The sequence below is a fragment of the Centroberyx gerrardi genome, chromosome 15 (genome assembly GCF_048128805.1).
Source record: "Centroberyx gerrardi isolate f3 chromosome 15, fCenGer3.hap1.cur.20231027, whole genome shotgun sequence".
NCBI classification, from domain to species: Eukaryota; Metazoa; Chordata; class Actinopteri; order Beryciformes; family Berycidae; genus Centroberyx; species Centroberyx gerrardi.
In genome coordinates, this window is record NC_136011.1 from 25,175,477 (window position 1) to 25,189,421 (window position 13,945).

Genomic DNA, 13,945 nt, shown 5'->3' on the forward strand with positions numbered 1-13,945 from the left:
CGACAGCTCTGACACGGCTATGGCTGCTGTTCAGGAAAGGGGCTCCGCGCGATGCTTTAAAGTCGCTGGTTGGCTCCTGTTCATGAATAAAACTGTGGCCCGTAATCTCGGCCAACACACACACACAAACATGCGCACACACACACACGCGCGCGCATATATACAGTATACACACACACAGAGTAAGCCTGGAACATTCAATATCACTGGTGATGAAAATATAGTATAAGTCTTTATTTTTGCAGTGTGATTAATGGCAAGGTTTAAAATATTTTCTGTCATTTTGTGAAGGCAAGACTCTGTGTAACTGTTTTCTTCTGAGGTCCACTTGGTTTACACTTTACTAAGACGGCAAATGACTTTTGACTTTCATATACATATTATGACGCGTCCTAAAATAAAGGCTTTCGGTTTAGCAAACACTGGTTTCAGCTTTCAGTCTGAAATTTACAACTCGCTATCAAAGCTTACAGTGCAAAACTAAACACAAGATATTCATTTATTCTACTTTGATCAAACATCTGTGTAATCATCTGCAGTTCTGTACAATGTTAGAAAAATGAGTCCCCCACCCAGGCAACATTAGAGGTAATGAATTACATTGGGTATAAAAATGTAGATAAAAATAACGTGTCCAGCTGGAGAAGTTTTGTTTTTACACCAGTCCTAAATGAACCACATGGAGCGTCCCAGGGTCTTCCTGTTCCTGAGAGAGAATGAACAGAAATGTCACATCCCATAAACCTAAACAATACATACAGTATATACATATAAAAAGTAAATTGGTTTTGAAGCAGGACTACTTATACATCCTATAGTTTGAAGCTGCTGGAGTTAAAGCCTTCTGTGATCTGGATGTGCACCTCAAAGTGCCTTCAGTACTTTCTATATTGTCCAGTTGATAATACTCTATATCTGAATCTATGCTACACTACACTATACTGGACTATACTATTCATATACACTATTCCTAACCTTTTTTTTTTTATCCAGGGAAGGCTTATTGATAGGACAGAAGCAGCATCTACTTTCTTCTGTGTTGTAAGTTACATGGAGACTAGTGTTAAGAATTCATATCAACAAAAATTATACCATTAAATACTACTAAAATAATCACCCTCCACATCAGTATACATATTACTTTTGTCAAGAGAGGAGATAGTAATTTTTTCAGTGAAACTACTTTCACAGTTATTGTTTTTTGTCTTTGTAGGGCAGCACAGTATATACTATACTACATCACACTGTTATTCTATACTATAACTATATTAAACTATAACTATAGTGTAGTATAGTATAGTGTAATTATACTACTATAATTATACTCCTATACTATTGTACCATCTTTCCCACTGGCCTCCCAGCTGATCTACTGAGGGAGATTCAGCCAAACGATCAACTTACATTCACGACATTTCTGTCAACCGAACCGATTTCTGAAAAACAAAATGAAAGATGGAAGATGTTAGACGTTCCCATAAACCAGTCTTGACACTTTGAACAAGTACAACAACCAAACATTAGCCACGCATAATCACACACGGCAGCCCTACAGCACAAAGACACACACACACACACACACACACACACACAGCAGAATGCCTGAACAGGTTACATGCTCACTCAGTAGGTCAGACACGTTGCCTTCGCTGGGTAACGAATGTAAACCGTTGTCACTCATGGCGATCTCTCTCGCTCTGAGCCGTGCGTTAATAAGGTTATGATTGACATTAAAACCCCGGCGTGCCTTATACAGATATTTAAAACGGTGATGCAAATTCCTTCCAATAGCCTACAGTCCGGATTATCAAATGACAGAGCGATTTGGTACCGAGACAATTGCTAATCGCCTGAAAAATGGAATTATTAAAATGGAGAGAGCAGGAAAGGGGGGTAAAAAAGCGAAGAAGTCATGTTTTCCTAATGGGTATTTTTCCTAAATGACCAGTTAGTCGTCTCAGACATCTGAGACCAGCGGAGGAGAGCACTCAGGCTACATTTAGAGCATAAAACAGACTGAATGTCGCCAGAGAATTGTTGCGGGGCTTAAAACGCGGCCCTGAAACATGACATGCCGAACATTACAAGCTGTGATTTAATATAATGGGCTGGCTCTCTCCCTCAGCTGCCACTGATGAAAGGGTGAACGTGCATGTTGCAGGTGGTTTAAGAGTGGTTTTATTTAAAGTTACAAAGACACACCGTTTCCATGGCGTCTTGCTTCTGTAATTTGGCGTATTTCCGGTTGAAACAGGATGTTGGGGCGGGACGTTACGCGGGGAGTGACTGGTCAAAACTGGGCGGGTTGGCCCAGAACAAACATGGAAAGTGACTCAGTGTAATATATTGAGTATAATGTTGAGCTGTCACAAATACTGTACTGTACAAAATGAATAAATTCCAGTCACCAGCATGGTTTGGTTGCCATTCATGTCACTTTGAAAGTTGTAAAGTTGCAGGTTTTATATGAAGGGAAGGGCGGATCTGTGATGGTTTTATTGGTGGGAATTTTTAATGTTCGCCTACTGTTACGCCATGAAGTAACCTCTAAAAATACAGTTTCCCAAGAAGTAAAAGTAACAGGATGAATTTATCTTTATTGTTAAATAGACGTATGTTTTGATATGGAAAATTAGAATTAGGAGAATACATTTTTCATTTCATCGTGACTTTCTTTAACCAAAGATTATGCTCCAGCATTAGATGACTCTCTCACACACACCATCAGACACAAATAGGCACAGATGCACACACACAGACACACACACACACACACCTGTTTGTCTCCATGCCCTGATGGCATCTGCGCTCAGAGTGACACGTATGTTCTCCTGCTGCGGCCTCCTCTGATTGGTTCTCCCAGCGCCACTGAGGACCAAACAGAAGAGAACTGGGTTACATTTGGAAAACACTTGTTGTATTTTGTTTAAAGATCAAACATTACAATACAAATATGAATCACAGTGCAGAACAGGATTCACTACACAGTGATGCAGCTGCATATGGACCGGTGTGGAGAATTGAAGGAAAAATCCACTCTCTGATACTGATACTACTGTTAGATATCATCGATGAAGTGTTGTACTTTACTTTTCTGTTGTACCCACTTTCCCTCAGCCTGCCTCGCCTACTTAAGCTTAAGTTTGTGATTTCCTACGTTGCATTCTGGTCTATTGAGGCTACTGTTGGTGGAGAAATTGATATTTTTTATTTGTGTATATATATTGTGATATGTATAGTTCACTGTCTATTGTATGCCCTGCACTGCCCTCTTGCACTGAATAAAAGCGAATGTAAAGTTACTGTGTCCCTGAGTTGTTGTGTCACTAAGACAAAATTGTGGACATTTATTACATTTATTATTTATTACTTGGTGAATATTCTGAATCTGAGGCCTGTGGATTAAATAAAGTCAGTTTCCTGCCCTGATGCAGACTACTGGGCTGCTGACATTATGTGAACACAAAACCCTCGCTATCTATTCATGGCCATAACACGGCCATGAATGGATTGTCACATGATCTAGGATTAGATTCTTCTCTCCTCTGCTCTTCACCTAACAAACATTACAAGTATTTACTGTTTCCCCTAGAATTTTTTTCTTGGCCAGGTGATAAAGCCTCAGAAACACATTTGGACCATCATGGGACTCTTAGGGCCTTAGTGTTTACTAAGAGACGCTGATTATTACTGTGCAGAAAAAACTGAACAGGCACAGCTTCCTCCAGTTTAGCGCCTGATTTATTAAGACTACTTATGCAAATCAAGTCGCAATTTTCCAAATTAGAACACTTGAGGCGCAATATAAGTACTGAGTGTTTATATCTACCAGGTGAAACACAGCAAGCTGTTTTAACACTGTGGAGGGGAGAGAGCAGACTGCAGCCGAGTCAGAGGCCAGGAGATGAAGGGCTGCCTGAGGTTTTGTAAATACGGGTATGGATAGGGAGGTGATAAAAAAATATTAATATTAATAATAATAAATATAAATATATTTCAATATATCATTTCTTTTAACCTCATCTCTGACATTTGAAAGAGAGTAATTCTGTCTTATTTGCCATCCTCTCTGCTTGTGCCTTTGAACACAGCAGCCATGTCTTTCTCATGGTGAGAAGTTAGGACGCTCTTCCTCTGGGTGTTAAATACCGTGCGCGCTTATGCAGGTTTTGGTTTAGTAAATCGATGGGCGTCATCCATTTCAATAATCTCCTCCTCCATCTTTGCGCCCTACCATTGACATTTGACTCCACAAAATGCATGTTAAACGTGCTAAAAGCCTCGAGCCACGCTAAATGCTTGTGCACACAGGTTAGTACATCAGAATCGGAACTTTTTCACACGCAACTGCATTAACGCCCCTGCAAGTAAATAAGCCCCTAAAACTGTATTAAAAACAATGCTAATTAAATAGTTTTAGGTGTGTGAACAGCTCCTTCAGGCAGGGGGAGACTGCAGGTTTTACAGACTGACACTCCTGAAGCTGCTCAGTGAAATCATATCCTCACCTCCATCATATTGGCAGTGGACAAGCCGACATCAGATTTTTAAATATACGATATATCAGTCTAACCCTAGTGCTTATGTTTGGGGTGACAGTTTGGCGTAGTCGTTCAAAAACTCGTCTTCTAATCAGCAAATGCAGGTAAGATACCGAGCCTCTCCCTGCTCACTGACTCTGGATAAGAACGTCAACCGAGCGTCTAAAATGGAGATGTAAACCGTAAACGTTCTCGACTAGCCTCACCTTCACCGCGGCCTCCGCTCAGCAAAAAATAAAAATAGCATCCATTTTCCTCACGCCACTGACAGAGGAGTAAGAGAGGAGCGAGAGGGGGCCAGCAGTCATCAAAGGAACGTTGGGACGCTTCCCAGATTCCCCGTCTCGTTCGTTCTCTCTCACTTCTCCGCGCGCGGAGTCGGATTTGGGAGCGCGGCATCGGCGAGGAGCCCCCGAACCGCCATTGTGCTCGTCTCCCTCTCCTTTCTCTCCTCTTTTCTCGGCGAGCCAAACGGGAGAACGCCCGCGCTATAATGCCTCCCCTACTCCATCTCGGCTAAGCTGTCATTGGCTTCACATGAGAAACAATGAAACTTCATCGGAGACCAGATTACGAGGGGGGCTTCAATATGAAAAAAAATGTTGAAAAGGAAGGGGGAAATTGTGCAAAAAAAAAAAAAAAGGCAGAGGCTTTTGTCTCTTTCTCTCCGTGGCTATTATCTTTGGGGAGGTATGGGGATCTGCTTTCTTAGCCACTGTCAGCGGTGCAGGGGGAAGACCTGGGGTAGTACGACGGGGCTTTTGGCTGCCAAATCGCCCTAACCCTCTTTACCACTCTTTTTTTCTCTCCTCTCTTTCCTTTTACTGTTTTTAAAAAGAGCTTAGGACAGACCATCTCTCTCTCTGTCTCTCTGTCTCTCTCTCTCTGGGCCCGGCTTGTTTAAATTGGCCGATAGGAAGGGATTTGGGATGGATGGAGGGGGCTTAGAGAAAAGCAGAGTGGAGAAAGAGAGAGAGAAGAGGGGGGGAGGTGGGGGTGGGGGGGGGGCAGAGTCATCAGTGTTACAGTCAAACAGCCATGAAAAGCCTATGAGGATGAAAAGAACAAGAGCGCCTTTTTATCTAATACACACAAATCCCATATAAATACTCCAATATGTTAGTTGGGGTATGACAAGGAATTGCCCCCCTTCTTCCCCTCCGACAATAATAGAGACATGGATGGCTATATTTGTATGTATCTGTTTGTGTGTGTGTGTGTGTGTGAGAGGGAGAGAGAGATGCTTTCAGTGTGTCTTTAGTCACACTGTTTCAAGATGTCATTCATGTGGACGAGTGTATTAAACAATCGCTCCTAAACAGCGAGTTTTGCCGGCGCTCCAGAGACTCGGACGTGGTAAAAACGGACACTGGTGGCTTTTTAAAAGTGGCTAAACAGTTTTGGGGTTCAGCGACGGTCTGGAAGCGTTAAGAACCGGAACCGATGTGGCTTTGACATTTGAAATGTCACTGGGAGAGAATGTTTTTTTTTTTTTTTTCTAGCTGGGTCATTTGGCCATGGACGTTCTCTCATACAATTCATATTCAGACAATGACGAGTAGCTGTAGGACAGGAGATATACGACTAAAGAACAATAGTGAATCCTCCACGCTCAATATGAAAACATGAACCGGGACACACTGATCCGTAACATGAGTATACATACATACACACACACACACACACAAACGCGCACACACACACACTTCGAGATAACATGAAAAGGGACGCAGACAGTGTAATATGAGCACAGACGCACGCACAGTATATACACACAGCCATATACACACACACATAGTATCTGTATACCCATGCGCACACACACACACACACACACACACACACACACACACACATATAGGTGTAACTCACTGTGAAGTGGGAGTGTCTGGACAGGAAGGTCCTGTTGCACCCTGGTTCCTCGCTGTCTGTCTGTCCCCGAGGCTGGAACCACACACACCGTTTTTCGCTCTCGGAGGCTCTTCTAGGAAGGACACACACACACGTACACACACACACACACACACACACACACACACACGTACACGCACACGCACAGGGTTACGGGGCAACATGCCGCTTCCATGTCAAAAAGAGAGGCACTCAATTACTCATTTACCTGAGAGATGAAAAAAAGGAAAGAGAGAGAGAGAGAGAGAGAGAGAGAGAGAGAGAGAGAGAGAGAGAGATGTAGACAACAAGAGAGAGAGGAAGGGGAGGGAGAGAGAAATAAACATAAAAAAAAAGAGAGGAGAGAGACAGAGACAGTACTTATAGGTGAGGGAAAGGCAGCATATTGCCTTCCAATATTTTTAAAAATGGCCATAACACACACACACACACACACACACACACACACACACACACACACAAAATGGTTACGACAATGTGTGATCAGCCCTCAGTGTCTTCTGACTTTTTTTGGAACCGTATTATGTTAATATAGATATTGTTGAATATGTGGTATTGTACAGTACGTCTTCAAGCCTAATAATCAATCATCTCAATATGGTTTGTATGCATAAACTGCTGTGTGTGTGTGTGTGTGTGTGTGTGTGTAGGTTTTTGGAAATCTACATTTTGTAAACTGCTTCGGCGATATTGTTTCTGATCAACAGTCAGTGCCAATAAAGTTATTGAATTGAGACAGAAGTCGAAGAGCAACAGCGGCTGTGGGAACAGAGCAAACCGACAGAGCTGAGAGGGGCAGAGAAACAAACGCCACCCTCCTTCACAACACACTGCAGCTAACAGGCTTTTACCCCGATCAGGACGACCGAGAACACAGAGAGAGAGAGAGAGAGAGCGAGAGAGAGAGAGAGGAGGAGGAGAAGGAGGAGGAGAAGTGGATCTTAAGATAAAGCTCTTCTCTCTTCTTCCATTGAAAGGCCCTGCAGTCATATCAGCCATTGTGAGGGGGAGACAGGCGAACAGGCAACCAAGTTGGCTTCTCCTCTTGGCTAAACGCTGCTGAAAAGAAAAGAGATAGAGAGGGAGAGAAAGAGGAAGAGAAAGAGGCCTTCCCTCGCACTCGTTCGCTAGTCCCCCTCTCACAATGCCGTATCTATCCAAATCAACACACTTGTCAGCCAGACGGCTATAAGCGATTTCCAACGCCGTTACAAAAGGGACCGTTGCAAAGCCGAAATGTGCGTGTGCGCTCTTGTGCGCCCGTGTGTATGTGTGTGTGCGTTGTGCATTTATGTGTATGTGTGTTTTTGTGTGTGTGAGTACGAGCCAAGGCAGAATCTCTGTTCATCAGGGTTTTCAAAGGAGCCACATAAATATGAGCAGATGTGCATAGAAATATCGTGTCTCTGTGCCCAATCTGATTCCAAGACCGACTGATGCTGGTACGCTGCACAGATCCATCTTAACGAACCATTCAATCTAGTATTGAGTCTTAAAATCATATTTTTCTTAAAAACAAGTGAAAATAATCTGCCAATAGCATGACATAATTTCACTTGTTTCCAATGCAAATCAATTTGTATCTAGGATTTTCTAGAATTAACTGACATAGTCTGAGGGTGGCGGGAGCCTGGATCAGTGGTTTTCCATCCTGGTCCTCGATACCCAGAGTGCTGCTGGTTTTATATTCGACCAGCTAATTAATTGCAGTTAATTACATTCACCTTGCATCCCAGGTGTCTCTGATTAGATGGCTAGAATGAAAACCAGCAGGCTCTGAGTCCTGAGGACCAGCAGAGCGGTGCTGGAAAAGAGCACAGTTCTCTAGTAAAGGTTATAAGAAAAACATCTTGGTACTAGTGGAGCAATCTGCCTGATTTCTAAGCTAGTGTCTTAAGCTGCATTGAAGACAAGTTGAATATTTTCGCAGATTTCTTCACTTATTCTATGAAAAATAAGATTTGAAGACTGAATATAAAACTAAATCGCTTGTCAAGATGGAAGATTGTTGCAGTGTATTTGTTTTAAACTAGCTTTACTTGGTGGCAGAAGTCAATATATGAAGCATTTAATTCCAAAATGTGAAAAATCCACACCTACTCTTACAAAATGACTGCTGGTATGAAAGTAAAGTACATTATGAATTACTGATATGAGTCAGTTATGAGTCTAGCGCTCTTTAGACCTTTGCTTACAAAACAGTAATGCTTCCAAGGACAGAACTGACTGTATTTTTTAAATGTTGCCTGATGAATTTCAGCTTTTTTTCAAGTTATATTTCACACATGTATATGCATTATATATGTAATATGTGGTGGTAGAAGTAGTACATTATTGATCCTGCAGTGGGAAATTCTTCAACACTTTACCATGGCCTCATTCAAGTGTATTAACTTATTTTATGCAATGTCACTTTCTGCCTTTCAGCCAAACAATCCAGTTGTCAAAGACACGTTCTGTGGTGATAATTCCCATAAAGCACTGCTGGCCGTCCTCTTGTGGTAACCAGAGAGCTAGTTAGTGATCCTTCTCGTTTTTTCTCCTGTTTAATTATGTTTATTATGTTCTTATGTATGTATATTACTTCGAAGAAAAGTTCTCAGTCGGTACACAAGCGTTACATAACTCCCTCGAGGACATTCTTCATGTGATTGTGGGAACTGGACCGCTGCCGACGGTACAAGATGTGTTACCTATTGCATCACCATCATATCCACAATCACAGTAAAAAAAGCCCTCTTTGCTATAGAAAAGTATATCAAGTCACAATATTACTGTATTAGTACAACCAGTTGCCTACTACTCAAAATTTTAACACATTTTTATTACATTTCATTACATACTTACACAGGATTATTGTCTACTTACAATACTTTCCCATTGGTGTATATGCAGGTTAATACACTGGAATAAAGCTACTGTAAAGTTTTAGCGAAATGTGGGATCAATAAGGACGACTGAACTATTGGGTGAAGACAAACACATTGTACACACTGGTAAAAAATTATTTTCACAACTAATTTCACGGTGTAAAATGTGTGTTTAAGTTTGTGTATATTTGTGTGTGCTGAGCGTAGGCATATTTGCCCGTGTCTGACGGATGTGTGTGTGACAACGTATGTTTGATTGGTTACGGTTTCGTTTGACATTTGTACAGGAAAATGCCAGGGTGGGCTGGGCCTGAGAATAAGGGACCAGGGAACACCTTGGTTTACATTAGCAGAGCAGGACGTCTCTCTGTTTTAATACATTTGCTTCACATAGAAAGTATGAGTGAGGGGTTACTGCAGAATTCAATATGGCCTGCACCCCATGTCACACACACACACACACACACACACACATACTGTACACACACTTGCACACCCACCTGTACACATATGACACATACACACACGTTTCTGGCGCCATACTTCATTTGAATGTCTCTTCAGCTGTAGTGTGTGACTATGATTTTCATGAGTACATACTGTTCTTGTGTGTGTGTGTGTGTGTGTGTGTGTGTGTGTGTGTGTGTGTGTTCAGATAGCAAATTTGTTAGTCTGAGCTAACAAAGGTTACTGTAGCTGCACCGTGGCAACTTCCGTGGCAATGTGAGCTGAAAACAATAGTTGTGTCAGAGAGCTGAATTCACACTATTTTTGGTCTTCTGGCTGCATAATCTATTGAATAAATCCTATATCCTATACCAATACTGCATCAATGAAACAATATTTGTTTTTTTTGTTTGTTTCTTTTGTTTTGGGGTGAGATATTTTTATAATCCTCCAGGATTTTTCTTTAATAATGAGATTTTATTGTTTCTGTCCTTCGATATGAACAAAAATACAAAAATACCAATATCAAAACACCAAAAAGGAATGTATTTGACAAGATAAACACTGGACACAATTACCACAGTCATGTACATAATGAGTAATTCACTCAAATACAGTAGGGGTAGAGGTACAGTAGGTTATTCAAGATCTCCCAGGTTCTGGATCTATACTGCGAAAGAGTTAAGCGCCAGGACTTTTTCTTTTATCTCACAAATTTGTCACGTTTTATCTTCTGTGTTTTATACTATATATTATTGTGATTTTTGTGCTTTTATCGCTTCATTTGTATGTTTTATCACTGTGCAAGTAAACTCCAGTTCTGCCATTTTATAAGCACATGCTGCTAAAGATACATGTATGCCAGCTAGAATTCTGAAAAAGGAGCAAATGTGATTCAAAGTAGCTCTGGGAATTTATAATCATTATTTTCACACATCAAGCCACTAAATCACTTTCCTGTGCTTTAAATGTTTTCAAAATGTTCGTACGTTTGCATTATGTTCGCAGAAGTTGACGTGTTTGTACGCATGTGTGTGTCCTTGGGAGGCAGAGCCGTGCCTGGCGGTGCGGGACGACCGTGCCAGGGGCTCTGTGTGTGTGTGTGTGTGTGTGTGTGTGTGTGTGTGTGTGTAAAGCGAGACACCTGTTCACTGGAGCCCTCTGCTAGCAGCGAGCAACTCATTATTTATGACCTGGCCTTTTTGCTCTGTTAATATGCTCTGTCTGCTCGTCTGAACGCTGACACACAAGTGCACACACACACACACACACACACACACACACACACACACACACACACACACACGTAGAAGCACACACGCACACATACAGACAGTCATCGATTCGAGCATCAGCACTGCTGGCTGTGACACTGCGTTAATATTCTCTTTTAGTGTGTGTGTGTGTTTCCAAACACACTCTCAATCAGTCCATCTACCCTTTAATATGCTGAGAGAGAGAGAGAGAGAGAGAGAGAGAGAGAGAGAGAGAGAGAGAGAGAAAGAGAAGTGTTTTACAGAATGAAGTGTACAAGCTCTTCTCCTACACCCATATAATATACTGTATATACACACACACACACACACACACACACACACACACACACATTGATCAAGTCAGTGGGGCGAGCCAGACAGGCTTGACTGGAAGGACAGTCGCCCCCGAAAGGAGAGGGGGGTGTGTGTGTGTGTGTGTGTGTGTGTGTGTGTGTGGGTGGGGGTGGGGGTGGGGGTGGGGGGGGGCATGTTTGTGCCATCACGTCAGAAGACACACAATCACATTTAATTGGCACATCTGAACCATTAACAAGTACTTCTTTCCCTCTTTCTCCTTCATTCGTTCATGCATGCTTTCTTCCTTTCTTCTCCTCTCTCTCTATACATATACATACATATTTCTTCTTTATTCCTTCCTTTCTCCCTCCCTCAAATTTTTGTCTTTTTTTCTTTATTCCATCTTTTCTTTCTTACTTCCTTCCCTCCATCCATCCCCGTCTTTCTTTCTTTTTTCTTTCTTCTTCCTTTCCTCCTTCCTTTATTTATTTTTTCTTTCTTTCATCTTTTATGTATTCCATCGTTTTTTCTTTAATTATTCCATCCTTTATTTATTTCTTCCTTCCATCCTTCCTTTCCTTCCATCATTTCTTACTTCCCTTCTTTCTTTCTTTATTACTACCTTCCCTTCTGCCTTCCCTCCCTCCCGTCTTCCTCTCTTTCTTCCTTCCTTTCTCTCTACCTTCCTTCCCTCCCTTCTTCCTTTCTTTCTTCCTTCCTTCCTTCATTCTTTCGCTTTCCCTCTCTTCTTGCTTTCTTTCCTCCCTCCCTCCCTTTCTTTTGTCCTTTCCTCCCTCCTTCTCTCCAGCGCTGTTGTCCAAGGATAGGATGTGCTGCAGGTGAAGGAGGTAAATCATCGAGGACATAATTAAGAGGCTTATGAGGAGGACGGGCATGAATGTGTCTGTGCGCGCGTTATGCATCACATTAGGAAACAAAAAAAAAAAGAAAGAAAAAGAAAAGGAACGGCATGCAAACACGCCTCACAGTTACACAAACGCTCATTTTCATTCACACACAAACACACAGACACAGCCTCAGGTTTTGACCTTATACTGTGGAGTTAAATACCTCTCTGGCCTCATTTGGTTGTCTGTGAGTATGTGCGCGTACACACACACACACACACACACACACACACACACGCACACGCACATGCACACACACACGCGCGCATAGCCTTGTGGTGTGTTTTAAGCACCAATGAAGGACTCATCAGACATGTTCATCTAGTTTCCTCACAGATTTGAATGTTTTTTTGCTCACCCGTTGGCCCTTGAAACCTCTGCGAGGAATTGTGTGTGTGTGTGTGTGTGTGTGTGTGCGCGTGTGTGTGTGTGTGTGTAATCAGGAGCTCGGCCTGATCCCCTCTGGTATGTGCTTTCGGGAGTGTGTGTCAAAGGGCAGCAGCACAGCCTGAAGTTGAGCAACGACAAAAAAACTGGGCCTTCACTGCTTTTCCTCCCGTTCACAAAAAAAGAAAAAAAAAAACTGCCTTCAATGAATTTCTTTAGTTTGCAATTGAAGATTTTGTTTCAAAAGCACGTTATATCCAGTTTGGGGGAAACAAAATACTTGAAGTTCATTATTCAATTTTTCCAAAATATAGAGGAACCATTATCATGTTGTCAGCCAAAAGCTTAAGTTACCACTATCAAAAAAGCTGGATAAATGTAATTTTATATTATCAACTATTATGTAAGGGTGGGTGACACTTTTTTTTTCCAAATGGCAGATTACTCTTTTACACTTTCCATTTACTTTTACAGACATTTGATCAAAATTTGTGTCAGTATCTCATTATTAATCATTATCAGTATAGACGGTGTTGTCTTTAAAAGAGAAGTACAAGAAATCCCCTAACAGGTGAGATGAGGTTCACTTCCTACACCAGTCCACAGGATCCACACTATGCCTGTGCTGGTTTTGGATGTCAGAATAGAGAGTGGGAAAGTCACTGGGGTTATCAAGCGGCCACCTCCCATCGCAGATGTGAGAAAAAATAATGAGTCACATTCGGCGTCTTTTTGGTTAGACATTATGATTATTTTCTTACCGGTGTCTGCGATGGCCTGGGCCTCGATTTCATTAGCTTTCCTCTTGGCCACGTCTGCTAGCACCACCTCGCCCTTATCGCTGGCAACATAATGGAGGTCCTTTGAAGGTAATGCAAGAAAGAAAGAAACGTGAACGTTAATCTAAAATGAATCTAGGCTCCGATGACAATAGTTTTTTTTTTTTTTTTTTTGGAGGGGTGGGGCGGGGGGGTTGACGGGAGAAGGGAGAAACAGATAAAAAATGAGCCGTTTGAAGCCCGACATCAGAAAGCCCACCGGTTGGATGAAATGCCGGTTCCTCAAAAAACTTTGAAATCAGCCTGCTTGGCCCCCTCACCCCCCCTCTCCGGTTTTGAACTGGGAGGATGTTATCTGTCGCATTTCAAAAGTGGGAGAGGAGGCGAGGGACGGTTCACCTTTCAGAGAGGCTGGTATTCTCTCTGTACGGAGAAACACATCCAGCCGAGCATATTACTATATCAGCCTGTGACAATATTGGACACAGTGTGTACTCTCTGTATCTCTCTGTTTGAGTCTCGCACGGCCATAAAGACAGATAATGTTGC

At 42.1% G+C, this 13,945-nt stretch overlaps 1 protein-coding gene across 1 annotated transcript in view; it reads right to left on the minus strand.

Moving 5' to 3' along the window:
* Window positions 1–239: 239 nt before the first annotated feature.
* Window positions 240–13,945, minus strand: part of wdpcp (WD repeat containing planar cell polarity effector) — a 62,606-nt gene continuing 48,900 nt past the window's right edge. The window contains exons 14-18 of the mRNA XM_071905324.2: window positions 13,379–13,478; window positions 6,414–6,525; window positions 2,777–2,868; window positions 1,405–1,436; window positions 240–706 (exon numbers count right to left, since the gene is read on the minus strand). Coding sequence (XP_071761425.2) covers window positions 656–706; window positions 1,405–1,436; window positions 2,777–2,868; window positions 6,414–6,525; window positions 13,379–13,478 — 387 coding nt within the window. The 3' untranslated portion in view covers window positions 240–655. The remainder of the gene's footprint in view (window positions 707–1,404; window positions 1,437–2,776; window positions 2,869–6,413; window positions 6,526–13,378; window positions 13,479–13,945) is intronic.